Source organism: Syngnathus acus, chromosome 19, assembly GCF_901709675.1.
Source record: "Syngnathus acus chromosome 19, fSynAcu1.2, whole genome shotgun sequence".
Lineage (NCBI taxonomy): Eukaryota > Metazoa > Chordata > Actinopteri > Syngnathiformes > Syngnathidae > Syngnathus > Syngnathus acus.
This window is the reverse complement of record NC_051103.1, coordinates 4,306,073-4,332,800: the sequence shown is the minus strand read 5'-3', so window position 1 is coordinate 4,332,800 and position 26,728 is coordinate 4,306,073. Positions and strand designations below refer to the sequence as shown.

At 45.2% G+C, this 26,728-nt stretch overlaps 9 protein-coding genes across 10 annotated transcripts in view; 5 read left to right on the top strand and 4 right to left on the bottom strand.

Annotated features, from left to right (window-relative positions):
• Positions 1-2,008, bottom strand: part of LOC119138112 (alpha-N-acetylgalactosaminide alpha-2,6-sialyltransferase 2-like) — a 33,598-nt gene extending 31,590 nt beyond the window's left edge. The window contains exon 1 of the mRNA XM_037277881.1: positions 2,004-2,008. The gene's annotated coding sequence lies outside the window, so the exon portion shown is untranslated. The remainder of the gene's footprint in view (positions 1-2,003) is intronic.
• rnf157 (ring finger protein 157) lies at positions 236-8,683 on the top strand. Its single transcript, XM_037278013.1, is given in 21 exon segments — positions 236-728; positions 1,644-1,762; positions 2,824-2,912; positions 3,100-3,249; positions 3,322-3,439; positions 3,515-3,581; positions 3,659-3,702; positions 3,772-3,819; positions 3,894-3,965; positions 4,050-4,209; positions 4,285-4,397; positions 4,465-4,694; positions 4,765-4,867; positions 4,937-5,045; positions 5,391-5,608; positions 5,682-5,705; positions 5,752-5,790; positions 5,861-5,909; positions 6,143-6,255; positions 6,897-6,983; positions 6,985-8,683. Coding segments are annotated over 21 exon segments (2,076 nt in total). The 5' UTR covers positions 236-640; the 3' UTR covers positions 7,021-8,683.
• A 343-nt stretch (positions 8,684-9,026) lies between these two features.
• Positions 9,027-11,784, top strand: LOC119138191 (5-hydroxytryptamine receptor 3A-like). The gene is given in 11 exon segments (XM_037278015.1): positions 9,027-9,187; positions 9,265-9,375; positions 9,378-9,424; positions 9,822-9,866; positions 9,952-10,061; positions 10,207-10,376; positions 10,491-10,651; positions 10,717-10,927; positions 11,004-11,132; positions 11,226-11,296; positions 11,366-11,784. Coding segments are annotated over 11 exon segments (1,338 nt in total). The 5' UTR covers positions 9,027-9,138; the 3' UTR covers positions 11,600-11,784.
• Positions 11,785-11,962: 178 nt separating this feature from the next.
• On the top strand, positions 11,963-14,130 carry lrrc59 (leucine rich repeat containing 59). 2 transcript variants are annotated; one of them, XM_037277935.1, is made up of 8 exons: positions 11,963-12,123; positions 12,221-12,327; positions 12,431-12,490; positions 12,714-12,872; positions 12,964-13,068; positions 13,141-13,213; positions 13,284-13,493; positions 13,713-14,130. In XM_037277935.1, the coding sequence occupies exons 2-8, from the start codon at positions 12,226-12,228 to the stop codon at positions 13,994-13,996; spliced, it is 993 nt and encodes a 330-aa protein (XP_037133830.1). In that variant the 5' UTR covers positions 11,963-12,123; positions 12,221-12,225; the 3' UTR covers positions 13,997-14,130. The 2 variants fall into 2 exon arrangements, with proteins under 2 accessions (XP_037133830.1, XP_037133828.1); XM_037277933.1 differs by having other exon boundaries at positions 11,964-12,123; positions 12,217-12,327.
• Positions 13,595-15,683, bottom strand: nat9 (N-acetyltransferase 9 (GCN5-related, putative)). The gene is made up of 6 exons (XM_037277979.1): positions 15,507-15,683; positions 15,087-15,196; positions 14,879-15,019; positions 14,757-14,816; positions 14,504-14,598; positions 13,595-14,397 (listed from the first exon to the last, which is right to left on the bottom strand). The coding sequence occupies exons 1-6, from the start codon at positions 15,581-15,583 to the stop codon at positions 14,227-14,229; spliced, it is 654 nt and encodes a 217-aa protein (XP_037133874.1). The 5' UTR covers positions 15,584-15,683; the 3' UTR covers positions 13,595-14,226.
• Positions 15,684-15,822: 139 nt separating this feature from the next.
• syt15 (synaptotagmin XV) lies at positions 15,823-17,702 on the bottom strand. The gene is made up of 7 exons (XM_037277894.1): positions 17,448-17,702; positions 17,258-17,388; positions 16,913-17,193; positions 16,679-16,846; positions 16,468-16,576; positions 16,214-16,399; positions 15,823-16,078 (listed from the first exon to the last, which is right to left on the bottom strand). Exons 1-7 carry the CDS (start codon positions 17,645-17,647, stop codon positions 15,939-15,941), a joined length of 1,215 nt encoding a protein of 404 aa, XP_037133789.1. The 5' UTR covers positions 17,648-17,702; the 3' UTR covers positions 15,823-15,938.
• Positions 17,703-18,025: 323 nt separating this feature from the next.
• On the top strand, positions 18,026-19,954 carry LOC119138415. The gene is made up of 2 exons (XM_037278424.1): positions 18,026-18,125; positions 18,225-19,954. Exon 2 carries the CDS (start codon positions 18,251-18,253, stop codon positions 19,952-19,954), a length of 1,704 nt encoding a protein of 567 aa, XP_037134319.1. The 5' UTR covers positions 18,026-18,125; positions 18,225-18,250.
• A 1,488-nt stretch (positions 19,955-21,442) lies between these two features.
• On the top strand, positions 21,443-22,782 carry zgc:112285 (uncharacterized protein LOC561476 homolog). The gene is made up of 6 exons (XM_037277946.1): positions 21,443-21,568; positions 21,633-21,742; positions 21,815-21,909; positions 21,971-22,251; positions 22,324-22,487; positions 22,564-22,782. Exons 1-6 carry the CDS (start codon positions 21,445-21,447, stop codon positions 22,741-22,743), a joined length of 954 nt encoding a protein of 317 aa, XP_037133841.1. The 5' UTR covers positions 21,443-21,444; the 3' UTR covers positions 22,744-22,782.
• timm23a (translocase of inner mitochondrial membrane 23 homolog a (yeast)) lies at positions 22,763-24,367 on the bottom strand. Its single transcript, XM_037277984.1, has 7 exons — positions 24,006-24,367; positions 23,853-23,911; positions 23,681-23,774; positions 23,493-23,577; positions 23,345-23,403; positions 23,161-23,271; positions 22,763-23,092 (listed from the first exon to the last, which is right to left on the bottom strand). The coding sequence occupies exons 1-7, from the start codon at positions 24,109-24,111 to the stop codon at positions 22,968-22,970; spliced, it is 639 nt and encodes a 212-aa protein (XP_037133879.1). The 5' UTR covers positions 24,112-24,367; the 3' UTR covers positions 22,763-22,967.
• Positions 24,368-26,728: the final 2,361 nt, after the last annotated feature.

The window sequence follows — 26,728 nt, the reverse complement described above, 5'->3', positions numbered from 1 at the left end:
GATATAGCAACTTTTCACATTACCCAAGCAATAAAACCAAATCATACATTTTTATTTAGCTTTTACTACATATAAGATACAATTATTTGCATAAGTAGATCAAGTTAAGTTTCCCTCGGTAGTGTTTTACTGCTACATGCATGCTGTCCCTGCATTGCAGTCTTCGCCGTGTGGGGGGGCTTAGGCTACATATGAGGTGGCTATGCTAGCTGCTAAGAGAGAGAGAGGGGGGGGGGGGGTTACTGCGCCAAAACCAGGGTCCGGATTTTGTGACGTCACAGGATCCACAGCCCTCTGACAGCATCGACGCACTGCTGCTTTTTGGTGCTTTAAAAGTCCAAATTAAAAATTTTAAAGGGAATCCCACGATTTCTGCTCCCCCCTACCCCCTTCAACTAACCAACCGAGCTCCACCGTTGACCGGCGAGAACAAACAACCAGCGGACCGGTCGAAAATCCCCGGGACGGTCGCATCCACGGTATAGAAGGGGGAGATCGATCTCTTTTTATTTTTTTACAAGAAATGGATATAGACAAGGACCAAGCGGATTAAATGAGTCGAAGTAATCGTCATCGAGGGGGTTCGACAAAGCGAACCTTGAATGTCCATTTGGTCTTTATTACCGTCATTTGACTGGAGATGGGGGCTTTCGCGAGCAGACAAAACATAGGCGTGGAAGAAGTGGATATTCCATCTAATTCGGTGTACCGTTATCCACCGAAATCTGGTAAGACACTAACAACAGGTCAGCCCAATGGGTGTGTATGTGAGCGTGTATTGGAGTGTGTGTTTACCACCCTGCAGAGCGTATTGCAGGGGATTGTGTTTTGCGCTAAAATGTTGAAAAAGTAATACACACATGATCACAGATGCTGCTGAGAAACTGGAAAAGAGCTACTGAGAAGCCTTCAAGGCCAACATGACATAGCGTGTGATATTTTTGTAGTGTAAAATTGCTTTACAGTTACTGTAAATAATAATAATAACTGGTGAATTGAACACAAACCTTCTGTGTGTCTGTAAAGGTAACAAAAATAAAATGTCACCTGCATAAGATCTTTGCATTTCAAGATGAAATATTACAAACAGTTCTCTCTCCCCTACCTCGAGCAATCAGTGGCGGTCCTAGCTTGAATGGGACCCCATAAGAGACCCCCCCCCGCCCCCATCACGTGCATACAGAACCGAATATTTTCTTAATTTTTTTTTGTTGGCTTATAAATAAATTAAATGTTCCATAATATGCCCCTATTAAAATGTAATTCTATGGCAAATCATTGTTTCTCATCATCTCGTCAGTGTTAGAAGAACGAAGGTTGTCGATGAAACTGATCTGTCAGACCCAGTTCCTCACAGCGGGATCTGGTGACAAAGCTGCTGACCTGCTTCAGGAGCTGTCATTCACTCTTGTTCTAGTCTGCTGGCATGTGAAACAAGTCTTGAAGGTGTCAGACTCGATCCACACCTCCCACAGCCTGTCAAATATTTATCCGAATTGTTACTATTATGTTCTTGTCATGATTCAAAGCCAGCTGCACACCGCAAAAAAAAAAAAAAAAAAAATACGTGAATATTTTACAAGCCAAATTTGGAGGTCTGTGTTGTCACTCTTCATTTTGCAATCTCTCATCTGGGTCCACAGGAAGTTACTTCGCCAGCCACTTCATCATGGGTGGAGAGAAGTTTGACTCAACCCACCCGGAAGGTTACCTGTTTGGAGAAAACACAGATCTTAATTTCCTCGGGACCAGACCAGTAGCGGTGAGTATTCTCACTGTAACTTGTAAAGTCAATTTAGCTCGCTATCCTTGAATTGTTACGACCATTTAAAAAAAAAAAATCTATAAAATCATCAAATCAATCTGATATATTTGTTTTTTTATTATTCATTTTACACAATCCACTTGATGACTTTCATGATTTTACATTTTGAAAAGAGAGTTGTTGAGAGGTTTTACGTTCTGTTATAATTTCCACACCTTCACCAAACAACTCTTTTTACTTGACAGCCAACTCCATCATCTGGCATTCATTTCTTTTTAACGCGCACTACGCAAACTCACTCGTCCACACTTGACGGCATCCTGCTGCTGCGTTTCGCAACCTTCCGCATTCTGCCCGATTGCAATTTACACCAATTTGTCAACCGTTCAGTGTAATTAAAAATGTCACGCAATGAGGCGTCCGTCTACCTGCGGGGGTCTCGATTGCGTCACCAAAAACTCACATTTTAAAGTCAACCTTGTGGTCTTGTTTATGTCTAGACTCAGGCTAAAATTAGCAGTAGTGTTTTTCCTCCCCGATTATGAGACCATTTAAATCCTCCCGCGGGCTCAGAATTCACCAAAAATCATTTCTCCCCCTTTTTCATCTCTCTTTGAATGAGACGCTCAATGCGGCGTTATATAACGCTCGGTGGCTTGTGAGCAGATGGCGCGGTAAAATCATAAACCCGGCTTGAGTTATTGCACTCTGGCTCTCTTGCAAATACGATCACGGACAAGCTATATTTAGAAACACACACACATTCCCCCACAGGCAATAATCTCCCATAAGGAATCGAGTGTTTACAAAAGCTGTTTAATATACACGAGCATGAATGGCCGCTGTGACATTTCTAATAAGCCCTCCACTGTCGTCTACTGAAAGGCTCGTGTGTGTTTTACGAGCACGACTCTCACCGAGCTCCAGATGTGTAACGCCACACATGGATATTGCGTAGTGTGTGGAGTTATGTTGCCACATCCTAGATTGGTCCTTTTTTTTTTTTTTGGCACAGTCAGCAGCTTGTGGTTTTATTGAACTGACTCAAATGCTTTCAGTTCCCATACGCAGCCCCTCCACCTCAGGAACCGGTGAAGACACTACGGAGCCTTATAAACATCCGCAAGGACACACTGCGGCTTGTACGGTACGTTGTAACACCAACCCCCCCTTGCAGAAATGCTGACTAAGAACGAACAGCAACCGCTAACTCGAGGCTTTGGAATTGAGTTAGCAAAAAAGGCTTTTATCGTAAAGTGTCGAGCTAGCATCAAGGACACACTTTTGTTTTGTTTTTTTAAGGCCAACTGCAAGTTGTTGCTCTTACCTTGCAGATGCAGCGAGGACCTGAAATTGCCCGGCGATGACGAGGCGGGCAAGCAGCGGGCCTGCTACAACGTGGAGTTCACTTTCGATGCCGACACGCAGGTGGCCATCACCATCTACTACCAGGCCATAGAGGAGTTTCACAACGGCGTGCCAGTGTAGGTTCTGAGATAAAGAGAGAGAACACAGTGGTGGAGCTTGAATTTTGGATTTACGTTGGTTCCCTTTAGCTACTTGCCCCAGGACAGCTCTCTGCAGTCGGAGACGGTGCACTTCAAGAAGGGGGTGAGCCAGCAGTTCTGTCTTCCCTCGCACACCGTCAACCTCAGCGAGTGGGCGGACGAAGAGGTGATACACTTTATGGAAGACAAAGATCTCCGCCGTGTGTGCTAAAGTACCCACGCCCCTTGTTGTACTCCTCAGTTGCTGTTTGACATGGACAGGGAGATCTTCCCCATGGTGGTGCAGGCCGTGGTCGACGAGGGCGACGGTGAGTTCCGCTCCGACGCCGACCTGTGGCTTCAAATGACGTTGTGAGTGAAGGTCTTTGTGTTTTTCTCCACGCAGAACATCTGGGCCACTCTCACATCCTGCTGGCCACGTTTGAGAAGGTAAACTCGATTGCAACAAGGTCTTTGAAGATGAAGTTGAATTCCTCATAGTCTGGTTTTTTATGGCAGCACATGGATGGCAGCTACTGTGTGAAGCCTCTGAAGCAGAAACAAGTGGTGAGCACCTGTCAAATGGTTTTTTGATATCCCCCTGGAGACGTGACATCATTTCTTTGTCTTCCATTTCCCAGGTGGATGGAGTGAGTTATCTTCTGCAGGAGATCTACGGGATCGAGAACAAATACAACAGCCAAGAATCAAAGGTAAATGTGACGAGAGGCTCTTTTATTTATTCATTTTCCTTCTTGCTTGAGCTGATACGACCCGTGGGGTCCATTCATCTCCAGGTTGCCGATGACGAAATCAGTGACAACAGCGCAGAGTGCGTGGTGTGTCTGTCAGACGTGCGCGACACTCTCATCCTGCCGTGCAGGCACTTGTGTCTCTGCAACGCCTGCGCCGACACGTTGCGCTATCAAGCTAACTGCTGTCCCATCTGCAGACTGCGTGAGTCCACGTTTGCAAATACGGGGAGGTGCTCTTTTGCCAAACATTCCCATACTCTTTTTTGGGTTTTTTTAGCCTTCAGAGCTCTGCTGCAGATCCGAGCGATGAGGAAGAAACTCAGTCCTTTGACGCCGACCAACTTTAACCCCGTCATCACTTCACAGACGTCAGACTCGGAGGAACACTCGGTACGGCTAATATGAGCTAACGTTTGGACACGGATTTTAAGTTACCATTCGTTTTTTTCCTTTGAAGGCATCCGAGCACATCCCCCCGGGTTACGAGGCCGTGTCCCTGCTGGAGGCTCTCAACGGCCCCCTTGCTACATCCTCCGTGGAGCCCCCCCTTCACTCCGGCCCCAGTCACGTGTCAGGGGCGCTGCCCACGTACGGTAGCGAAGCCCACCCGGCGGCGGCCCGTTCTATATCCCCTCTGGAGCACTCCAACTCAAGTCAGGGGCTCAAACTCAAGAAAAGCGGTTCCAAGTGAGTGAATGTCTTTTTTTTTTTTCACTTCTTTGAAGCCGATCCAAAACCGCAGGTCTGTGTATTTTAGGTCGCTTTCCCAGAATTCCTCAGTGCTTCCCGAGGAGGAGGATGAGAAGTCTTGTAGTGAATTAGAAGCTCGTCGCCACAAACTTGCGGTGGATCCGCAGGAGGTGTGTATATTTTTACAGATGTTTCGTCAGGTTGGAAGCTCCTGTTACAACGCCGCTTTGGTTTTACAGTGTGGCGTCACACCAGACAGTGAAAATCTAACTCTCTCCTCCTCCGGGGCTATCGACCAGTCGCCGTGCACTGGAACGCCGCTCTCCTCCACTATCACTTCCCCTGAAGGTAACACAAAACGTACTCCATGAAAAGTCATCTCACAAAGGAAGCTGCTATCTCTACAAATAGTTTACCGCGTGTCAAAAGCAGAAGCTGTCGGGAAGAAGATTCCAAGATCGAACGGTTTCCATTTAAGTAGTATTGACCAATCACGTTTGAGTCGTAGAGGGCAAGTTGCATATTTCTGAAATGGAGACAAAATGTGGAAAGTAAAACCCTCAGTCCGGTTCACGGAGCGTTTTAACATGAATAAATTATAAGACGGTGCCATTGCGGCATTGAGCGGATCCGATGGGAGGATTTTTCAAAGATGGCGTCGGACCGTGATGTGTGTCTCCGTGTGTCTGCCAGACCCAGTGAGCAGCAGCCTGGCCCAGTCAGTGATGTCCATGGCCTCGTCCCACTCGCAGCACTCCCACATCAGCACTGACACCATGTCCTCCATGTCAGGGTCCTACCTGGCTGGGGCGGACGGCGAGCCCGGGGGGGGCCAGGAGGGGCTTGACGCCCAGGGCGAGGAGAACCGGGACACCCGCATGGAGAGCCGAGGACCCTCGCAGCTGGAAGGGGTAAAAATTTCAATTTCTGATACCGATTAAAAACTCATTCACTGCCAGCCCAAGTTAAAAAAAAAAAAAGAAGACCTTTGACCTCTATAGTCATTTTGTTTTCACTGACTTTTGATCCTCTCCCTTTTCCAAGGAGTCCACAGATTGAATTATCCGTGGCTGTCGATGAGCAGGACTCTGAGGTGACTGGCCTACAATGACTCGCATGAGTACTTCATGGAAACTTTTTATTTGAGCTCTTTGTTTTCTTAGGGAAATGATGTCACAGAAGAGGACCGCTCCTCGCCATCCAATGGCAAAGGTACACATTGACACATTGTACAAAAAACAAAAAATAAAGCCGCGGTCAATGCTGTTCCGCTCCAATCCTGTTGGTGGCGGTAGTGCACATTGCAAAAAACAAAACACCACGAAGCGCAACACATTCAGCAATGCTTCATTCTCGCATGGCCGACCAGCTCCCTTCCCGCCTGTCCCCCGTGCCCCGCCCGCTGTGCTTGGCTGCTCTTGTTTGACCTATGCCCTCGCTTGCAGGTGGGCGGAGCAGGTGTCCCGAGTTGGCCAATAACAATCAGGGCGTGGCCCTGTGTGACACGCCCTCTTTGGGCTTGGACAATGAGCAGGCTCCTGACGGCCGATTTGCCGGTGAGTGGACGCCGACCAGAAGCGATGCTCGAAGTTAGCTTGCTAGGCTAACACAAGGGAGAAAGAATGGCGGCAGAGGCTAACGCAGGCTCCTATTAGTCAGTTCTTTCCTTTGCTGCTTTATTGCTTGTTGATACCAAGTAACTGCGCGCTCCCTCCATCCTTAAGCCCTGATGTGTTTGTGTTCATGTGTGCTTCATCCATGCATGTTCTCCGTCAAGTGTGTTCATTTGCTTTGTATGAACATTCGCCTTGACGTCCGCCATCTTCTTCACAAAGCCATTTTCCTTCCCCATGTGTTGCGTTTTTTTTTTTAGCTCAAATGTCGTCTCTCTCTTTGTGTCGTAAAACGTCTTCTGTTATCTCTCCCTTCTTCCTGTGAATTCCTCCCATCCCGTATTCTCCTCCTCCCTTCCCTTTCTTCCCCTTCTCTCGCCTTCTTTTGGATGGAAAGATGAGGAGTCGTGCCCAGTACATATTGAGGACTAGGTATGCAGTGTTGGCTAAGACTCGAGATCTGACAACTGCTCTTCAATATTATTTTATTTTTTTAATTTTGGGTCTTAGCTTAACTTAATTGTGCATTTATTTTCTCTTAACTTAAACAGCATCGTCTTTTCCATTTGTCCATCTCTCGTTCAGGTTGATGTATCATGGCGGCTACAGGCCCGTTTTGGACTCCACCAGCAACCGGGAGGAACAAGGGGTGGAGAACCGGGAGGGCCAGAGCCCCAAAACACCCCCGCCGTGGACCCCTCATTGTGTAGCGCGCTCATACACACACACACCTAAACACAACTACTACGACTACTACTTGCACTTCCTACTCAGTGCTTCATTACTGGATAACGGCTGAGCAGGGAATTCCACCACCACCACCACCACCTCCAGGTTCTTCTCCAATGAGGCGTTATCTGAGCACTTTTCAAAATATTTTTTTCCCCCCCGGTCTGTTGTTATTTATTACTCATAGATCTAACTTACCTGTGACAGTTTCATGTTGTGACTTTATGTAGAAGTTGCTGCTACTCCACCACCACCAGCTAAATCAGTCAGGGGTTACTGTGATCAATTACAATGTCAGGTGGGCGATTTCAGTGCTGCTCCTCTCTAGACGATTTCTGCTGAATGTGAAACAAAAGCAGACATGGACCTGAACATTAAACGGATGTAGGAACCCAGAAGGGTCGGATGGGCATCGTTTTCCTTCATTATGTGGGAAATTAGCATGCAAATAATCAATTCATTGATATACACTACTCCTAAAAACTAATTGATACATTTTAGGATGAATCTAAAATGCAATATAATCTCTCAAGGTGAATTTGGGTTGAACTGTGACAATTTTAATGTTTTTGTACAATTTGCTCTTCTCTAACAAGAAGTAATTGACCACTAAAGTCAAATTAAAACTGGTATTTGGACTCTTGCAAGATGAAACCTGATTGAAAACCTGATGATTTTGCCATTCAGCTTCCTTTTGGAGATATTGGAGAAAAGCAAATTATATCAAATAAAAATATATAGACTGAAACATTTAACATTTGGATAGTGATGATTATGCCCATCCCTGGCTACATCAATGAACTGGAATTAAGCCCCGCCCACCCAGCCGTATTAGCATGTCAGTATTGTTGCAGTGCAACTCTTGAAGCCACCACCCAGCAATAATAAAAGGCTTCATCTTCTCATCAGTTTGCACTGAACTGCTAAATTAGTTTTTTTTTTTTTTTGCTCTTGTATTTTTTTAGTTAACCTCTTCTCAATGTTGATTTGTGTTTTTATCCGCTGCAAAGCACTGTGTTGTTGATTAGAATGTGGATTTAACTATGAAACATTTGTAAAGGTTTACACATGCTCAACACTTAACTCACGTACTGTAGCTGGTTGTAAAGGGATATTAATGCACTATTAGCCGTTTCCTAGGCGACGTAACGTTGCATGAGGCTGAAGTTGAAGCATGATACATCCAGGTGGCTGGTCTCGCGTCTTTTTAGGTGTCAAGTGGCCCTCAATTTCCCGAGCTGTCACATGATCGGTCACAGTCTGAATGTGTCGTGAATCCGAATTGTTTGTAGGATTGTCGGCGTGAACGTGAAACGGAAAATAAAGTTGTTGGTTTCTTTTTTTTTTTTTTTTTTTGCAACTGACCAATCGAGTTTGAAAGTATTATTGTTATCATTTTCATATTTTAGTTGTGATGTTTCTATTATAGTAATGCTGTGCCGGTTCAAGTGCAAGGTTCCCATCAAATGCACAGATTCTGTTGTGCATAATTGATTTCAGTGAGGATCTATGATTTACAATACAGTAATCCACCCTGCATTGTAATTCCGTGTTTGCGTAATTCCGCTTGTGGCCACAAGACGGCGACACAGTATGTTTCAAACTAAATTTCTAAAAACGAATAAAACATAAATTGAACTTCAAGTCCTTCAAACCTGATTTACGCCGACAGAAAGCAACGGTTGTATGTTCATTTTATGATGGGCCATAATTATCGATGAAGATTATGATTAATTAAGAATTATATAATTGATCATATTAAAAAATAACATTTGTAACACTGCCTCTAATTTCAAAAAGTTGCATCCTTCCTTATGTTTGATTGCCAAAACAACACGGCCAGTCTTGCATTGACCACAATAAAATACAATTATAATTTTTTTTTATCAAACTGTGATATTCAAGCATTAAAGTGGTCAGTCAGACAGAGAGGGACGGATATGACCATTAATGAGAAGGCAATGAGCATCTACTGGCGCCACGAATGATTGCATTTCCAATTTGGACATGTGGGAATTAAATGTGGTCCAGCCCATTTTTCTTTTTTTTCTCCTAAGTCCACACCAACCAAAGAGAACATTCTCACAAATCACTACATCATGATGCCAGCTTCTGGACTCTTCTTCTTTTTCATGCTCTTCCTCACAGGTGAGCTTATGATGCTTTTTATTTTTATTCTATTGTTGTTGGAATATATTTAGCCAAAATGTTGACATGCTATACAGGAGTGGAATCCTCGGAGCAAGTGTGTTCTTACCACGAAGTGTTGAATCATCTCAACTTGACCACACAAAGGACTTTGTACTACATGACGAGGCCGGTCAAAGACTACAAAAGCCGACTGTAGTTTCGCTGGAGCTTATTCTATACGCCATTCTAGACGTGGTTAGTTTCTTTTTCTTGACTTGTCTCTAGAAATGTATTTATTTGTATATATATATATATATATATGTTATTTTTACAAATTATTGACCAGTGTTAAAAATGGCAATATATGTATATATGAGGAAGGGATGCTATTCGCTAAATGATAAATGCAGTAAATTAAGTCAGTGGTTGCCAGGTGACATCATAAATCCTTTTGTGGTTAATCAGTCAGACACTGATGCTGCTTGATGGCTTTCTAAACTGTAATAAGTGGCTTCCATCATATTGGATGAATAATTAACCAAGGCTGGAAAAACCCAGGAATGCTTTTTTGGTTGGCAGATTGGGGGTAGGTTATCCTTTCTTGAATGCAATTGTTAATGGTTTTTTTTTTGGTTTTTTTGTCTGTCAACAGAGGGAAATTGACCAGACCTTCATTCCCTATGTTTGGATTTTCACGGTTCTTTCAAAACATTTTTTTCAAGTTGATTTAAAAATTGCCAGACTTTTTTGGGGTAATTATTCTAATTGTGTTTCTTGCACAGAGCTGGCACAATGATCACATCTCTTGGGATCCCGAGCAGTTTTGCGGGATTAAGAACATCTCTGTCCCTACCGAATTGTTTTGGAAACCAGATCTGACCATTGAAGAAATGTAAGTACAACACAGTTCCAACCAACATCTTCACATTCTAATCTTAAAATGCTAATCTAACCCAGTAACCCAACCACCCTAAACCTCAACTAAAATTGGATAAAATTCTGATGCCTGACATCTGCAGCGTGGTGTTGCCATGCAGGATCGAGAAGGACAAGGCCCCCCCGAGCCCTCACCTCACCATCTTCAACAATGGCCGCGTGCACGTGCAAAACGACCAAGTACTGCTCAGCACGTGCAAGTTGCACATCTACCAGTTCCCCTTTGACCGGCAGAGCTGCAACCTCACCTTCAAGTCTGTGATCCACTCATGTAAGGCTCACCAAAATGTTACATATTGTACATGGCAAATCTAAATCCGTTTTGTGTGAATGTAAAAAAAAACTTCAGAAAAATAAATACTCGAGTATTGCTGATACCTCTCAGTGCAGGAACTCCAGCTGCTTCATTCGCTCAGCTCCGCCGAGGCCACCCAGTGGTCACGGGAGGTAATGCGCACGCAGAACGAGTGGCTCTTTGTCAGCATGACCGTTGTCAACAAGACCAGCAGCGAGTTCGGCATCCAGCAAGACATGATTGTTTATACTGTGAGTAGTTTGTCACAAATACACTTTGAGGATCACTTTTCCTTACCACCAATGGGATGTCACAGATCAACATGAAGAGGAGGCCGGTGTTGTACATCATCAACTTCCTGTTGCCTGTCCTCTTCTTCCTGGCCCTGGACTTGGCCTCATTCTTCATCTCAGATAGGGGCGGCGAGAAGCTGAGCTTCAAGGTGACCGTGCTGCTAGCCGTCACTGTCATGCAGCTCATTCTCAACGAGATCCTCCCCTGCTCATCCAACAGAATCCCTCTCATAGGTCAGCCAAATGTGAAATGAAACATAAAATGACTCGCTTTTCATATTCATTGACGTCGTACGTCCGCTGCCTTCAGCCGTCTACTGCATCGGTATCTTTGCGTTGATGCTGGTCAGCCTGCTGGAGACCATTTTTGCCATGTACCTGATGGAAAAAGATAATGGCGGGGAGGATGTCACTGTCAGCGTGGATCAAAATGCTACTGGTGAACAAGGCTTTTTGTTTCGTGTTTCGAAAATTGATTTTCCAATAATATGGTCCATGGTATTCTGATTCATCTCATTTTGTTTGTTTGCAGCAAAGAAAAACCGAAGTTGTGCATGCATCTGTAAAGGGCCCACGGATGAAAATCCACCTGAAATGATCAAGGTTTCTATAACTCTGCAAAATGTTCTTTATCAGTCAGATATTCACAATAACCCAAAAAATCCATTGCAGGATGGCCGTCTGACCGAGTCTGACTCTCTGGAGGGACTCTCCAACGAGACGAGGGACTTGATGAAGGCCCTCACGCTGCTTCTCGAGAGCAGGAAGGAAAAAGAGGACAAGCCCGGCTACTGGACCAGACTCACCTTGAAAATCAACAGAATCTTTTTCATCATCTACATCACTGCTGTGTCTTTGTTTTTAACCGTGTTGAGCTTCATTTGGCAGACAAACCACCAAGAATGAAAGATTGATTAAAGCGATACCACAGCGGGCTTTAGATAGCATATGCATGCCATTGCTTGATGCAGATTTACTTTTAAATATACGTGTTACGTGTTTTTTAACAGTACAAGCATGCCTGAAACAAAAGCTGTATTCATACATCTATGTTCACCATCTATGAAATTATAAAATGTAATACACGCAAATGCTATTTGCTGCTTTATTTTTTAAACACACTTAGAGTCACTTTTGATATATTAAATGCTATATATAAAAGGAGTAATTGTTGTATAAATTAAATTTTTTTGGGCGGGTGTAATGTGTCCTCCGATACTGTAGGGGGTGCTGCTCTCTGACCCGCCTCCCCTGTGCGGCACAAATCAGTGACGTGGATTTTCATTCAGAGTCCGAGCTGCCCCGAAACTCGCACTACAGTGCACCTCAACGCCTGATTTTACGTTACTTTTCTTATATTTACAACGAATTCCTGGCATTTTTGTCGCTAACCTTGCTTCGAGACATTTTTGACACGGTGTAGTAAACAGGTGAGTGCGTCATTAACTAAAAAAAATGGTCAAATGTTATTTTTAAATGCCACCGGATAGCCGTGAATTGATGCATTTTACGTGTTTGCACAGGTAGGCAAAATGAGTAAAAGCAACAAAGTGTTTAATTTAAAAGATAAACTAAATGACAAGGAGATGGATTTGAGTCTGTGCAACCTCACCGAGGTGCCTGTCAAAGAGCTGGTGAGTTCACGCGTGTGAGGGGTGAGCTTACAAAATTCACTCATAATATTAATAAAAAACTATATAAAAAAAACACAAACGAATAATAACTTCATACCAACAGGCTTTATTCACCAAAGCGACGTTTTTGGACTTGTCGTGCAACAACATCACCTCTCTGCCGGTAAGTTCATTTTTTAAACCTAGAACTGTTTTTTAAAAATGCATATGAGTACATTTTCTAGTATAATTTTTTTTTTTCATCTGCTGAAATGTTAAAAAAACAGCATAGAATCGTCCGTAACTATGTAACATTGTGTTGAAAATTCTCTGACGTCACTCATAACCCTTGTGTTGAAACTCTACCCCCGGGCTACGAATTTTCCTGTGTATTCTTCACATGGCAGCCTGAGTTCTGCAACCTAACCCACTTGGTGAAGTTGGACCTGAGCAAAAACCAACTGACCTGTTTGCCGGATGACATTGGAAACCTTACCAGTCTGCAGCACTTGGATTTGTACAACAACAAGCTGATCACACTGCCTGTTAGCTTCTCCCAGCTGCGGGTGAGTGGAAGCGCATATATAACAAAAGTGGCATTTTTTTCATTGTCGCTAAGCTAATAGCACCGTTTTTTTTTTTTTTTTTTGCTGTCAGAGTCTGAAGTGGTTGGATCTGAAGGACAATCCTTTGGATGCGGAGCTGGCCAAAGTGGCGGGAGATTGCCTGGATGAGAAGCAGTGCAAGCAATGTGCTACTAAGGTATGAAAGAAATGCAGAAAAAAAGAAAACAGCAAAAGATGTCAAGTTAGTCAAAAGTTGTTTTTTTGTCAGGTTTTGAAGTACATGCAGGTGCTGCAGGAGGAGGCCGACCTCGCACGAGAGAAGCGACTTTTGAGGGAGAAAGGTCAGGAAACAATGTTTGATCTTTCACATATTGAGAACATGGAAAGTTTTAAAAATGTCTTTTCCATCAGAGTTGGAGAGGAAACGAGAGGCTAAGAAGCGGGAACGTGAGGCCCGTGAGAAGGAGGCGCGTAAGCGGGAGAAGGCAGAGGAGAAAGAGAAGCGGAGGAAGGAATACAACGCCCAGGTGGCCGCTGCCGCCGCCGTCCAGGAGCAGCAGCAGCAACAGAAGAAGAAGAACGAGGAGAAGAAGAGCAAGAAGAAGAATGGACATGCCACAGGTTAATTTTTTTTTTTTGCATTGTAAATTCAAATTTGTCAATACATTTTTGGGGGCTATACTTTTAGATGAAGAAAAAAGTTACTCAAAAACATTTTCATATATGGGGGAAATATATTTATTTCTGTTGTCAATATCAGGCATACATCCAAATATTTCATCTAAAAAAACAGGTAACCATTGTTTTTAAAACCAATCTCCTGTCTTTGTGTCACGTCAGCCGGGAAAAAGACCGTAGCGGTGTCGGCGTCAAAGCCTTGCCGCTCAGCCTTAGTTCTTCTCTTCGAGCTCTTCCTGCTGCTGCTGCTCGGCATGGCCATTCTGATAGCCACCTGCCGGCTGACGGAGCTGCGGCGGGAGGACGTGTGCGTGGCATTGGACGCCGCCCTGGACCGGGGCCTGACTTGGGCCCGTGAGCAAGAAATCATCGTCCGCCGGCTCCTCGGCAATCTCTCTGCGGCTGTTAAGGACTTTGTGGAATCCATGCAAATGTCTAAAAGCTAAACTGGGATTTGAAATGAATCTTTCTCATTAAGATGGCCACTGCTGCCGCTTGTCGTTGACGCAGAGAGACAAAAACGTGTGAAAATTCCTATGGAATTGTCGCTCTTTGTACAACCGTCTGTTTTTAAAAAAAAAAATTCTGTCTTCTCACGCCAATTTGCGGCGTTCTTCTTGCAATGTGATCACTTCTTGAAATAAACGTGCTGACTCCACGCCTCTGTCAAAAGACCTCACTTGGAAATGTCCGTGGCCGTCTGTGACTTTGGTTCCAGTCTTCGGTCGCAAGCTGCCAGGTAGTCCCGCTCGGTCATGTGACCTACTTGCTGCAACAGCATCCGGCGAAGTGACTCGTCCACCGCTGTCTCCAAAGTGACCTCCTTGAACACCTGACACACTGACACCTACGGAATCATCATGCAAACCATGAATAGAAAAAAGACAGAAAAAAAAATCTCTCAAAGATAATACTTCATCATACAAATTTATAATTATTAATATAGATTTTACCTGTTGGAACTGTAGTTTCTTGAACAGAGCAATGCTGACTTCATTATCCAGGCCGATTTTGGCTTGATATTTGCTGATACCAAGTTTAGTGACCCCTGGTGGTGGACAAGGCACTCATCAGTGAAAACTTATTTTTTTAATAAATTCATGTGAAAATACGCCCGCCCCCTCACGTTATGATTTTAATTTCAAGTGTTATTTTTCATCCTAAAAAAAACAAAACCTGTAGTAATAACATGCAGTAAAGGCTCACCATAATGCATCATCATTTGTGTCACCTCCTTCCCGATGCCTTTCCCTCTGTAACTGGGCTCTGTAAATAAAATAAATTAGGTAAGGAGAGACACAAGAAGCAAATCTCGGTTATCTGTTGACCTGCTATCATGATCTCCAGTTCGGCCAGGGAAGGATCCGTGGGGTCGGTCAGGAAGATGTTGACGTCTCCAATCATGCATTGCACCTCCTCTGCTCCAGAATCCGCCCAGCGCCGTTTGTCCAAGATGATGAAGGTGCACTCTGGGAAAACCAGGCATTGAGCAATGAAAATCTGTCGATCAAGAATTCAATTTGCCAAACAACTTACTGTCTGCGTCTTCCCTCCAGCTGCGTTGCATATCATATTCCTGCTCCAGTGTCAGAGGTTCTGAGGCAGTCAGTTGTTGCAGCTCCTCAGACTTCATCCACTCGTGGTACCTAAACAAAGCAATAAATTACAGACCTTTCTTCCTTTCCTAGGATCTACTTTTGATTCATGCATCCTTCCAACCTTTCTGCCTTCCATCCTTACGTGCTCAGACCCAATTATTTGCATAGTTCCTAACTTTACTTAAGACTATTTGTCCTCCTTTCCTTTTATTCTTGCCTTAAACCTACCTTGATGGACTCTGTTGAAAATATATATAAAACATTTTTTTATACAACACAGTACATCTTTGATGACCTGACCATTCTGTTCTGTGGATAAATTATCAATATTCTTGAGTTACGTTTTAGTTGCAATTACCTTGGCACGTGCTCAGCATTGTACGGGACCAACATGACTTTATGTCCTTCCAATAACGTGTTTGCATTTATTTTCATGATGAAAATCTGTATTAAAGTCTAAATGAAACGTGGCTTCGTGATTAAACGCAGGCATTTACAAGAAGGGTGTATAAATTGACGCACTTCCGGGTTACTTCTCACTCTACGCTACTAATTTAACGGCACAAGAGGCGACTTGCGCCGTCTCGTGGACATCAGCGGTATTTCAAGTTTTGCATTTCAACACCTTTTCTCTCTTTGAGTGAAAAATTTCACCTGAAACATCTAAACACTTATATTGTTTTGTTCCATTTGAATGAATCAGAATGTTTTCATTTTATTTAGCCACTTTACTGAAATATATTTGTGTATATGTCAAATATATTGCAGATAGACACTCCACACAAAAGCCTTAAGTGGTTGTGCAGAGTCCATGCCACACTTTGACCGGCTTGAGTGGTGTGTTGACCATGTCCATCCAGTGTTGCAGCTGCGGACCCCTGGCGTACATGAATGGACCAAGCACCACAACTCCTAACGGAACTGAAGGTTCTGGGTGTGTAAGAAAAACGGAAAATAGGAGAAATAGTTAAGCTAGTTAGAAAGCTAGCAAGAAAGATTGAGTTATCCTACTCATTTAGACAGTACAATGAAAGTGTAACTTCCCACTAGAAGATGATGAGTTACCTGAGGGAACGTGATCGGTCTGCCGCCGCACCTCCAAGCGGAGGCAGGCCTCGTCCACGTGTTCGGCCCGTAGTTTGAAACTCGTCCTGAGCTCGAATTCCGGTTCGCCGTCCGCCTTCACGCCGCCGCTGCTCTTGATCTTCACCACCTGAGTGTGAATTTGCAAGCTTGCACGCACGCACACACCTGTGAACAGAAGATATGTTGAAATAAAGCACATTGAGTGTAAAGAGACCACCCAGAGGACCTCCCACCTGCATCCATCAGAGGTTGCATTCCTCGAGCTTTTGGAACCTCCACTGATAGGCGCTGTAGAGTCGGGTTGTAGCTCAGGGACACCAAGACCTCACCGAGCTCTGAACACTGACAGGAACACGTAACAAGCTTCAGCAATGTAAACATCAATTTATTAATTGTTATTTTTAATCACTATTAAATTAATCACTATGCCATCTATGCACATACACGATGGTGGTTTTCAGTGTCCAAGTCTCTCCAGAGTACCCTACCAGCCTGTCCCAGTTCTCCTTGTAAAGGAAAGAGCACCTGGCCCACTGCGTGGCGTTTGCCGTCATGTGACACGCTCAGCACGGACACACTGAGCGTGCTCCGTGACACACGGGCTGCTGTCACCTGGTCATGTGGAGGACAAGAAGATTGGGGTCACATCATCAAGTGTGCGCACGCTCACATTCTCACCTGGAACAGGAAGTAGTCATTGAACTCCGGGTCAGGCCCGGTGCCCCTGGACTTGGCCTGGCGGGGACGCCGGTCATCGGGTAATAGGCGGAGCTGCACCAGGGTGACGTTACTATGGAAACGAGGCGGTAGGTTGCCCAGGCGGAACAAGGAGACGGCTAGCTGCTCGCCGCCGTAACGGTATTCCACTGAGAAGCAGAGACGCGTGGCCATGCCGGGCGGAGGTGCCACCACCTTGCCAGAATACAAACCGGCCAGCACAGTCCCCACTGGGTACCAACCTGGAACATTGAAAATTGAAAATGGGATGAGCTACCAACCCGAATAAAAGCAGTGGTGACTTACTTTGAACACAAAGAGAGCCCCGGTGAGCCAGAAGGTCCATCTTAGTCACCTCCGTCTTATCCTCACTTTTTTCCGTGTCTTTCCGAGGTATTGGGAAGCGAGGAGGCAACATGAACGGAATGTCGCCGGGCCTTAAGACAAACACCAAATTGTGAGAAACGAGTCAACAGTACTTACTGACGGTACTGACTTGGCACAGGAATCTTGCGAAACGGGGATGACCAGAGGGGTGCATGATGGGACGTGAGGTACGGCAGCGACCAACTCCAGGTATTGTCTGCGATCACGCCTCCTCTTCCACCTCCACAAACAGAACATCACCAAACCAAGAAGGAGAAGAATGAAAAGAAGCAGCACCAGAAGTCCTGCAATGAGGCCAACGGGAACCATCGAACCCGAAAAACAGGAGACGCAAAGTCAAAATGTGTGTCCATATGTGTGAGGTGGACACAGCTGGCTGCTTCTCGCATGTACACACGCCCTCTATTGGTCAGTCATTTTATTAGGGACAGTACTTTAGACAGCAAATGTAAAGGCAGAATTTTCAAGAGATTGATTATTCTTATCCTGTACAAGAATAAATGCTTTGGAATCCTGCCACCTGACCTGATCTTAACTCTTTAGCCACACACACGGAGTCCAGAGATAGGCTGTCAGCTAATGGGATGACAGGTGGCCGGTTAATCCTCGGGGCCCAAGATGCGACACACCCCACGGCACTCGTTCACTCATGCACGCACTGATGATTGATCGCCACCATTTTGATGCTACAGGTTGTTCACCCAGAAGAAGTGTTTGTGGGATTGGAAAGATGTCCGGGGGGAAACGGGACGCCATTTAGCTATACAGAAGAGGACATCACTTTAAGGTATGAAGATTATATTCCCATTGGAGTGTTGTTTAACTAGGAATTATTATTCCAGTAAAATCATCTTTTTTGTCTAAAAAATGACATAATCCAATTTAGGTACTTCTTAAGTTGTTGCCGTGGCAATGAAGCCCGTGCGACCCCATTCCGAAATCTACCCGGCAGTGTGTTGTTCCGTCAGTCCATCCGTGTCCTACTCCAGCTTGACGGAAGGACCGATGGACGACGGTGATGCCAACACACCCATCTTCTCAGTCTCCAAGAGCTCCATGGATGTTTTCAAGCGTGACCCGACGTGGACCGGCCTGGATCTACGCCGCAGCTCCAGCGCCAACGTCGAACAGGGCACGCTGCAGGAGCTGCACGGGTGGCGGCGCGTGGGCAGCCTGCAGTCGTCGGATGGCAACAACCCGGCCGCCATCAGCGAGCGGCTGGTGGCCAACATGCGGCGCTGGAGCCGTTGCAGTGGCGGAGGCAGCGTGCACAGCCGCAGCAGCACGCCCGACACGGTGGTGTGGGTCGGCAGCGCGTCGCGACCCGGCAGCCTGGCGAAGGACGTGGCCTGCTGCGCCCCTTCTAGCTCTTCGACCACTCTCACCTCCTCGCCATTCATCTCCCCGTTCATCTCCCCGCTGCTGACACCCACTTTGCCATCCGTGAAACAATACGCCTTGTCCCCGGCGTCCCCTCTGGAGTCCGCTACCACGCTGCTACCTGAGCACGGAGACTCTCCAGGGTCCCCCCTGGCATCCACCACCCTGCCTCCTGAGCCCTTTTTTCGGCTGAGGAGTACAGAAGATGACACCTCCAGCGGTAACCGCTTGCTTTATTTTCAGTATCCCTCCCCTATGGCGTCATCCGTGTGCTCAGAGGAAGGCGTATCTCCATCCCCTGGATGCCTCCCCGATGAGGAGACACCCCAGATATCCGATGGCCAAGTTCAGGTGTCAACTTCAGTGGATGAGGAGCGAGAACTGGATGAAGAAGGTTCGGTGTGCCACCTCCAGTTGCCGTGGCAACCGCAGCCAAGGAGGTCGCCTCTGGTCTCCTCGCTGAGTGACTCGCTTCTGGGTGAGGGGTGCAGATGCTCCAGAGGAGGAGCCCAAAGGGAGCCCATCTTCAAGGAGAAGGCCCAGCAGAAAATGGTGGACGCCGCCGTGCAGACGCTGTCCCCCACGAGTTCATGGTTGGACCTCCACAGTAACACCTCCCACTCTCTACTGGGCTCGCCTCCCGGATCCAAACTAGACCTGAAGGCCTCTGTGGACTCCAACTCTAACCTGGTGTCACCCTCCTCCAGCATGATCCCGCCGAGCGAGAGCGAGGAGGACGAGAAGCTGAAAGACGTTCTGGGGCGTAGAAGGTCGTGCCTTAAGACACAGGCCGGGGAGGAGAAGAAGGAGCCGGGGGGGAGGAGGCGGAGCAGCATGAAGCAGGTGCAGTGGGACGAGGACGGAATGACGTGGGACGTCCACGGCGCATCCCTGGAGCCGGAAATGTTGACCGCGGCCATACGGAAGCACCTGGAACTCCACAACAGCCTCCAAACTGTCAAACGACCCTCGAAGAAGAAGAGCAAAGCTCCTGCTCCTCCTTCTGTGGTGCTCCCCGACGCCACTCCTCCAGACAACGCAGAGGAGATGATACAAGACAAAGGAGCCGAAAAGGAGGAGGCGCCTCGTGAAGTGAGCAAAGACGAGGAAGGAGACGCGGTAAATGACAACATCCCAAAATCCCCCTCGCTCTCGCGTGGGACCATACGGAAGAGGAGTGTTATTAGGTCACTAAGACCAGGGTGGTGTGGAGGCTCAAAAAAGGAAGACGACTAAGACAAAAGATGAGATCTGTTGAGTAAATTCACTGATTACTGCAGCGCAACAGATTTAAAATATGCAATGTAAAAAAAAAAAAAATAAGGAAAAAAGTTGATGAAAGGTCTCAACAGCAACATTTTAGAATTGCAACATTGTGGTACATGAAGATACACTGTATTGCACTTTGCATTTTATTACACAAGTCACATTGAAAGTGATGTTTTGTTATTAATGTACTAAATGTACATGGCTGCTCTATTGCTGCTCTTTGCACAGGCAATTTAAAACGATAATCACTAAACTAATACATTTATTGTATTATTTTATTCAGTTACCCATTATTATTTTATGTGTTCATTATATTGATTTAATTTATGCTTATTTAATAAAGAATGGGTCAGAATTTTTGACAAACCGATTTCCTAACAAACTCAAACGCAAAACAAGAAAATCCATAAAAACAAATGTTGCAGAGAGTCTTGCTAATAGTTAACAATTCTTCAAAAAAGAACTTTCAATCTCTGTATTGCCACTCACGGTTGAAGTTTACTAACAAAGAAACCAAAACAAATCATTACATCTTGCGTATTTGGAAGAAGAAAATACATTCAATTTAGCCGTCTGCATGCATTATACTGCCCTCATGTGGCCAAACAGGGAACAGCAAAAAGAGCAGCACAATCACGTGAGTCATGAATTCTGGCCCACCCTATATTTCTTATAATTATATTTGGCATTTCTGTATTATTTTATTTATTTTGTATGTTATCATTTATGCATAATTCCATGATTTTATTGTAATCGGACTTGATTTGTGATAGAACACGTTTGTTTCAGTTCGTTGGGTGATGCTAGCTGTTTAATTAAAAAAAAGTAGATAAATTAATTAGCGCGAGTGGTGTTGAACTTTGCACCGCTTTTATTATATTTTATAATATTCTCTAAACGTCATCACCACCTTCAGCAACCACAACAATAATAACATCCACGGCCTGGTTCGATGATGCGGGTGTACCTAATATTCTGCTCTTTAACTACAGTCAGCTTGTTGAACCGTATTGAGGTGCTGCGACCATTCAGTGTTTCAGATGAGCGTGCACATTCCCATTCAGAGTAAAAAAAACAAAAAAACAGCAAAAACTCACTGGTGATTTCCAGATAGCTCTTTCTATACTTTCACATTATCATATGATCAGTAGAAGTGCAAAAGTGTTTTTATTTTAAAGGGGTGGTTCACTTTTTGTCCATAAAATACACAAATATTAGTGTTGTTTATCCCCAGAGGTCATTTAAAGGTCACTATGCCACTGTAGTACGTCACCTGACATGATGTTTGTGTTCACGACTACTACTGTATGTGTGTGAAAAGACTTTTTTTTTTTTTTTTTTTGTGAAAAGTCATCACAGCAGGAGAACAATCCAGCGCCTTGTTGTGATCCAACTCATTGTGTGTTTGTGTGCGCGTGTACCTGCTGCTATAAAAACGGCGGGTTGCGCGCGGCCTGATGATTTTTGCACGGAAAACGATGGCCGCCGCGCTTCATGTGGTGTGTTTGCTGCTGCTGCCGCTGCTGCGGGAGGCTGCGCACACGTACACGCCTGGCAAGCAGCATAAGGTCTTACACCTGGGTGAGAATACACACACATATTAAAATCACAACAGGGTTGACATGTGTGTTTTTTTTTTTCCCAGATTGGCCCAAAGATTGCGGGATGGCCTACTTCAAACCCAACATGGTCGAGAGGATCGTGTCGGGCAACGAGGCTAGACCGCATTCCTGGCCTTGGCAAGTCTCTCTGCAGGTATTTGAAAAATTAATATTAATAATTAATAATAATGCACCTACTGAGGCTTCTTCTTCTGTTGTTTGTCAGGTTCGACCCAGAGGTAGTAAACATCACATTCACGTCTGTGGAGGAACTTTGATCCACAAGAATTGGATTCTCACTGCTGCTCACTGCTTCCAAAAGTAGATAAAAAGCACATTTTGGTACTGTTAGAGACTCAAGTGATTAAAATCGATCTTTCAGGGGAAAAGCTGAGGACGCCGGCTCGTGGAGGATCGTGCTTGGCAAGCATCGGCTGAGGCGCTCCGAAACGGCCGAGAGGGTCTTCCCAGTGAAGCGCATCTACCGGCATGAGAATTTCCGCTACCCGGCGCATAGCGAGCTGGACTATGACATCGCTTTGGTGAAGGCAGCCGTTGACATCCTCCCGTCCAACTTCATCCGCTACGCCTGCCTGCCGCGCAAGCAGACCAGCCTTAAGCCGGGACACTACTGCTGGGTGACGGGCTGGGGTGACACTCGGGGTGAGTCTGAAGGAACTCGAAAAGATCTTTGTTTGGGGAAAAGTAGACAGATGTTTTGTTGAAATACATCAGGTGGGAAGGAAAACGTTTCCCTGGCAGAGGCTCTCAACCAAGCCCGCCTCCCCATCATCGACTTCAAAACCTGTCGGCAGAAGAAGTTCTGGGGTGACCGCGTGCGAGACTCCATGATCTGCGCTGGCTTTAGGGACATCGAGGATCCGCCTGCCGCCTGTCAGGTTGGCTTCCATGTTCCCTTTCAGCCTCATGAGGGGGGTGGGGGCAAATTATAAATCAGAGCGGTGTTCTTTTCAGGGGGATTCTGGAGGGCCTCTTTTGTGCCAGCTGGGCCGCGAGCATTGGGAGGTCCACGGCGTGGTGAGCTTCGGCCCCATCGGCTGCACGGTGGAGAACAAACCCAGCGTCTTCACCCGCACCGCCGCTTACATCCCTTGGATCGAGGCCACACGCATCCGAGACTTCTTCCTGCACTGACGTCGCTTCCACAACAATAAAATGTTTGCTTTTTTTTAATGGTATTTCTCAATTATTACATCAAATAATGGGAGACACACATTCGTGTTCGGCTTCTGATGATAATCACGGTGAAATAAATACAAGAGTAGAACCGACTGTAAGGCAAAGTTCATCATGAGAAGATCCACTTGCAGATAATTTGGCCCTAACATCAGAGGAAAAGGAGGATGATGAGGAGGAATTCAGTAAAGCCTAGAGGAGGACGGTGACGACGTTCCGGTCAGATGCTCCCAGTTGTTGTAGACGGCGTAGGCGCCAGACAAGGCCAGACCAGCCAGACCCCCACGGGCCACACCCTTGACGCCGCCTGCCAAAGCAAAGATAGTCAGATATTATTCATCCTGTATTATTTAATTGGGTTTACTCGAGACATACCCGCTGCCTTGAAGAGCATCCCCGTCAGCGTGCCGGCAGCTATTGTGTTGATGTCGTCCTCAGCTCCTCTGACCTTCTCGATCACCACGCCGAACGCGCTGTACAACAAGGCTGCGACACAATAACAGATGTCAATGCCGCATAAACGACATTGTTCGCATAATAAGACCGCGTTGGGTCTTACCGACTGAACCCAAAGTGTTGGCCCACGAAGCACCTTGCCTTGTCACCATGTTGATGATCCTGGTGAGACAACAGAACATTTCAACAGTCATCATCTTATCTCTGCTGCATGAAGTAAGATGATACAGAACACTCGGCGCCATACTCACTGTACATTTCGAGGTTTGGACCAAGCCATGTCTCTGGTCTCCTTCAGGCCCATCCTGAGACCATTTAAAGCACCAAAAGAAGCTCCTGTAACAAAACAAAGGGCAATTTGTAACATAAGACAGAGCTTATGGTTGTGTGTCGGAATGTGAAGTTGAATTGCCGACAAGTCGCTTCAAGATCCATTTACCTGTGATGCAAGAACCTCCGATTGTGAAGAAAGCCAGCTCGAACCTTCCTCTTGTCTTATTGGCGCCTGTAGGCAGAATGAACTCGTCCGTATCCTGAAAAGACACAATTATTGACATTGTTTTATCACAATTTCATCACAATACATTGTTTCACCTAAATTTCTGCATTACCTGAATTAAGTAACGAGGGTCGACGTTAAGATAAGGCGACAAAGGGCTCATTCCAGTCACTAAAATGACAAAAACAATGCAATCGTCAACACTGACTTTAGCATGCTAGCCGGTGAGCTGCTAAGCTAGCAGTGGAGGTACCAGGTTGCTTACATGGAACACCGGCGAGCTCCGTGTTGGAATATTCAGGTGATCCACCTCCGAAGAGACCACCGAGACTCGCCTTCAGTCCCCCGGAGCCTTGTGGGTTGTTGTCCATGTTTGGGTGGACGGTGGGAATTTAAAAAAAAAGGTTCTTGCTTCGGCTAAGAAACGCTAATTATGATGTAACGACTTAGATGATCCACGCTGAACTGTTGTGTTCAACGTCAATATAATAAAAATAATATTATAGTTGGTGGAACGTTTCTATTTTTTTAAGAAAGCAGCATATTTGTATCAAGAACTCGCTGTTCTGTCATGCCTCTGACCTCCACACACATTAGCCGCACGCTCTTGCCGTAAAGCGATATTGTCAAATTACGTCAACAACCCGGTGTCATCAATAGAGAAGGAAAGCACGGTGTTGTAGAAGATAGAAGTTGAAATCTTGAAGTTTCACGACCATAAGTAAGGTAAGCGAACCACGAAAGGCGTTTTCACACAGTTTAAGGTAAGTCTCGTTCACTTCAGGAGCCACGAATATTGCATCCGTTTTACGTCAGGTGAGGATGAATTACGGCAGGTAAACTCATTTACATTTAAATTCATCATTGAGATGCCCGAAAACTCAATAATAATATTTTTCTTAATATTGTGAGATATTTATGTAGAATTCAAGCATTTATTCTTTTAAAATACACCGTTTTTTTTTCAAGTGGGCACTGCATAAATTTGAAACTTGTCTCAGTATTGTTTGCTACATATCTACCACAAGAGGGCGCCATACCCTACAAAATTAACTAATCTGTGTTTGTCAGCTATATTGATAACAAAACATTTTAATAACGTACAATTTCCTTATCTCGCCAACTATTCATTGACCTGCATTTTTTTCAAACCATACGTACATTACCACTGATAGTTACTAGTATGTCCAAAAATGTTGAATGGTTGTGCAGATATAGAAAAGTAAATATGTAAATACTGAATGGTAAATATATATGTATTTATTTTATGTTGATCTTTTCTGTTCTAATGAATACATTCTTTATTTCCAAACTTTTACCCAAAGGTAGACCTTCCATTTTCTTCCAGTTTCTGCAGAGTTGCTTCATAGTAGTACCACATTCACATCTTATCTGAATTTACAGTATATTATTAACAGAAGATAATTTGTGCTAACATTGCAGCTCTGCTTACCCTAGGGCTTTGATATGATGTTTGCACTAAATCAAAGAGGTTCACTCTAGAACTGTGTCCTGCCAAGATAATCATGTAATTGGTAGAGAAATGTTATGTTAATTAGCTCCATTGCTAGCTAACCTTGGCTATGTGGTTGTTTTGTTAGAAATATTAAATTATTTCATGATATGTCTCATTTACTGTCTTTCTGTTTAACCTGAAGTTAAACAGTTTTCTTTGCTTAACATGATGCAGAGAAGGTGTTTTACTTGGGTACATGTCAGTAGGCCTTTTCACACCTTTTTTTTCCCCCATTATGCAATGGCGCAATGGACCACACGCACGCTCCCATACGTGCACGTTTTAAAACCGCGGGCCCCCCTGGAGGCCCATCTGCTGCTCAAAGCGCCACTGAAGGAATTCAGTGTGGCGCTGCCGAATTTCCCGAATAACACGGCATCTTAGCCGGGTATTCTGCCATTGTGTGTGTGTGTGAGTTTGTGACAGAGAGTGTGTATGTGTGTGTGTATTCACAAGGGGCCAAGTGGAGCGATGAAGTTTGCCATTGTCGCCCAGTGTGGGTGTTTTTCAGACTCTCTGGCATCATCTGTGAGTTAGTGTTCTCTGTGTTGCTGCCCAGTGTGCCCACTGTCTTCCCACAATGCCCCATTCAGGCCCCGGGGCCTCACTCTCCCACTCTCTCTCTCTCTTTCGTCCTTATTCTGCATCCGTTGGGAGGAGGGGGTGCTATCTATAATCCTCATCATTTTTTTTTTTTTGCAACATAGCCGTGATGTCATCTTTTATTTTTGTTTTCATCCCCTCACTTTCTCTCATTCTCTCCTTTTCCTCCTGTCTTTCTACCCTTTTCTCTGTCTCTCTCTCTCTCTGAGCTCCCAAACACAAAAGACAAGGGGAGGCCACGACAGGACCCCAGTGTATGCTGGTTGCCGGGGAGACAGTGTTGGGTCTTTAAACTGCCTTCACTGAGGGGTGTGTGGAGTTTCTTTGGTGGGGGGGGACTTATTTACATGGGAAGAGGACAAGGGTGAGAGCGAAGATTGGAGATTTTAAATACTTTTTTTTTTCTCCCCACCAACCTCGTCGTTGCTGCTAAAAAATCATTCCGCCGCATCAAATATTTACCGAGCGGAGGAAATGTAGAGCTGTTCATTATGTGGAGAATGCATAGCAGTCTAAATCAACCTGTCACACACATACACACACACTCTTTGATTGTGGTGGGAGCCTTGGTGTGTGTTGGCTCGCTGGCCGGAGCTGACTGCAGAATATATTAGCGAAGCGATTTAACCCCCCTTGTGTTGTCAGATTAACCCGTTTGAAAGTTAAAGAAATACAACACAAATGAAAGCTCGCTTCCGTCGGAGCAAAGTGAGAGAATGAAGCCCAAAATGGTTCTGTCCAAATTCAGCCATATGTTCTTTAGACCTTTTTAAGTGTCCTAGCATTGTAGATATGTCCACCGATTTTTGTGTTGATGGGTGAAATCTGTTTTCACTCAAAATGGCCGCTCACCAGATTGATAAAAACAG

What these genes read in the sequence shown, in the direction of transcription:
- lrrc59 (XM_037277935.1), top strand. Translation starts at nt 12,226, where the DNA reads ATGAGTAAAAGCAACAAAGTGTTTAATTTAAAAGATAAACTAAATGAC. An exon ending in AGGTGCCTGTCAAAGAGCTG is followed by an intron (nt 12,328 to 12,430) that starts GTGAGTTCACGC and finishes TCATACCAACAG; the next exon opens with GCTTTATTCACCAAAGCGAC. An exon ending in GCGACTTTTGAGGGAGAAAG is followed by an intron (nt 13,214 to 13,283) that starts GTCAGGAAACAA and finishes CTTTTCCATCAG; the next exon opens with AGTTGGAGAGGAAACGAGAG.
- nat9 (XM_037277979.1), bottom strand. Translation starts at nt 15,583, where the DNA reads ATGAAAATAAATGCAAACACGTTATTGGAAGGACATAAAGTCATGTTG. An exon ending in CTGGAGGGAAGACGCAGACA is followed by an intron (nt 15,020 to 15,086) that starts GTAAGTTGTTTG and finishes TGGTTTTCCCAG; the next exon opens with AGTGCACCTTCATCATCTTG. An exon ending in ACAAATGATGATGCATTATG is followed by an intron (nt 14,599 to 14,756) that starts GTGAGCCTTTAC and finishes GTCCACCACCAG; the next exon opens with GGGTCACTAAACTTGGTATC.
- syt15 (XM_037277894.1), bottom strand. Translation starts at nt 17,647, where the DNA reads ATGGTTCCCGTTGGCCTCATTGCAGGACTTCTGGTGCTGCTTCTTTTC. An exon ending in ACACTGAAAACCACCATCGT is followed by an intron (nt 16,577 to 16,678) that starts GTATGTGCATAG and finishes TGTTCCTGTCAG; the next exon opens with TGTTCAGAGCTCGGTGAGGT. An exon ending in GCAACCTCTGATGGATGCAG is followed by an intron (nt 16,400 to 16,467) that starts GTGGGAGGTCCT and finishes TTCTGTTCACAG; the next exon opens with GTGTGTGCGTGCGTGCAAGC.
- LOC119138415 (XM_037278424.1), top strand. Translation starts at nt 18,251, where the DNA reads ATGAAGCCCGTGCGACCCCATTCCGAAATCTACCCGGCAGTGTGTTGT.
- zgc:112285 (XM_037277946.1), top strand. Translation starts at nt 21,445, where the DNA reads ATGATTTTTGCACGGAAAACGATGGCCGCCGCGCTTCATGTGGTGTGT. An exon ending in CTTGGCAAGTCTCTCTGCAG is followed by an intron (nt 21,743 to 21,814) that starts GTATTTGAAAAA and finishes GTTGTTTGTCAG; the next exon opens with GTTCGACCCAGAGGTAGTAA. An exon ending in ATCCGCCTGCCGCCTGTCAG is followed by an intron (nt 22,488 to 22,563) that starts GTTGGCTTCCAT and finishes TGTTCTTTTCAG; the next exon opens with GGGGATTCTGGAGGGCCTCT.
- timm23a (XM_037277984.1), bottom strand. Translation starts at nt 24,111, where the DNA reads ATGGACAACAACCCACAAGGCTCCGGGGGACTGAAGGCGAGTCTCGGT. An exon ending in CAACACTTTGGGTTCAGTCG is followed by an intron (nt 23,272 to 23,344) that starts GTAAGACCCAAC and finishes ATTGTGTCGCAG; the next exon opens with CCTTGTTGTACAGCGCGTTC. An exon ending in GATGCTCTTCAAGGCAGCGG is followed by an intron (nt 23,093 to 23,160) that starts GTATGTCTCGAG and finishes TTGCTTTGGCAG; the next exon opens with GCGGCGTCAAGGGTGTGGCC.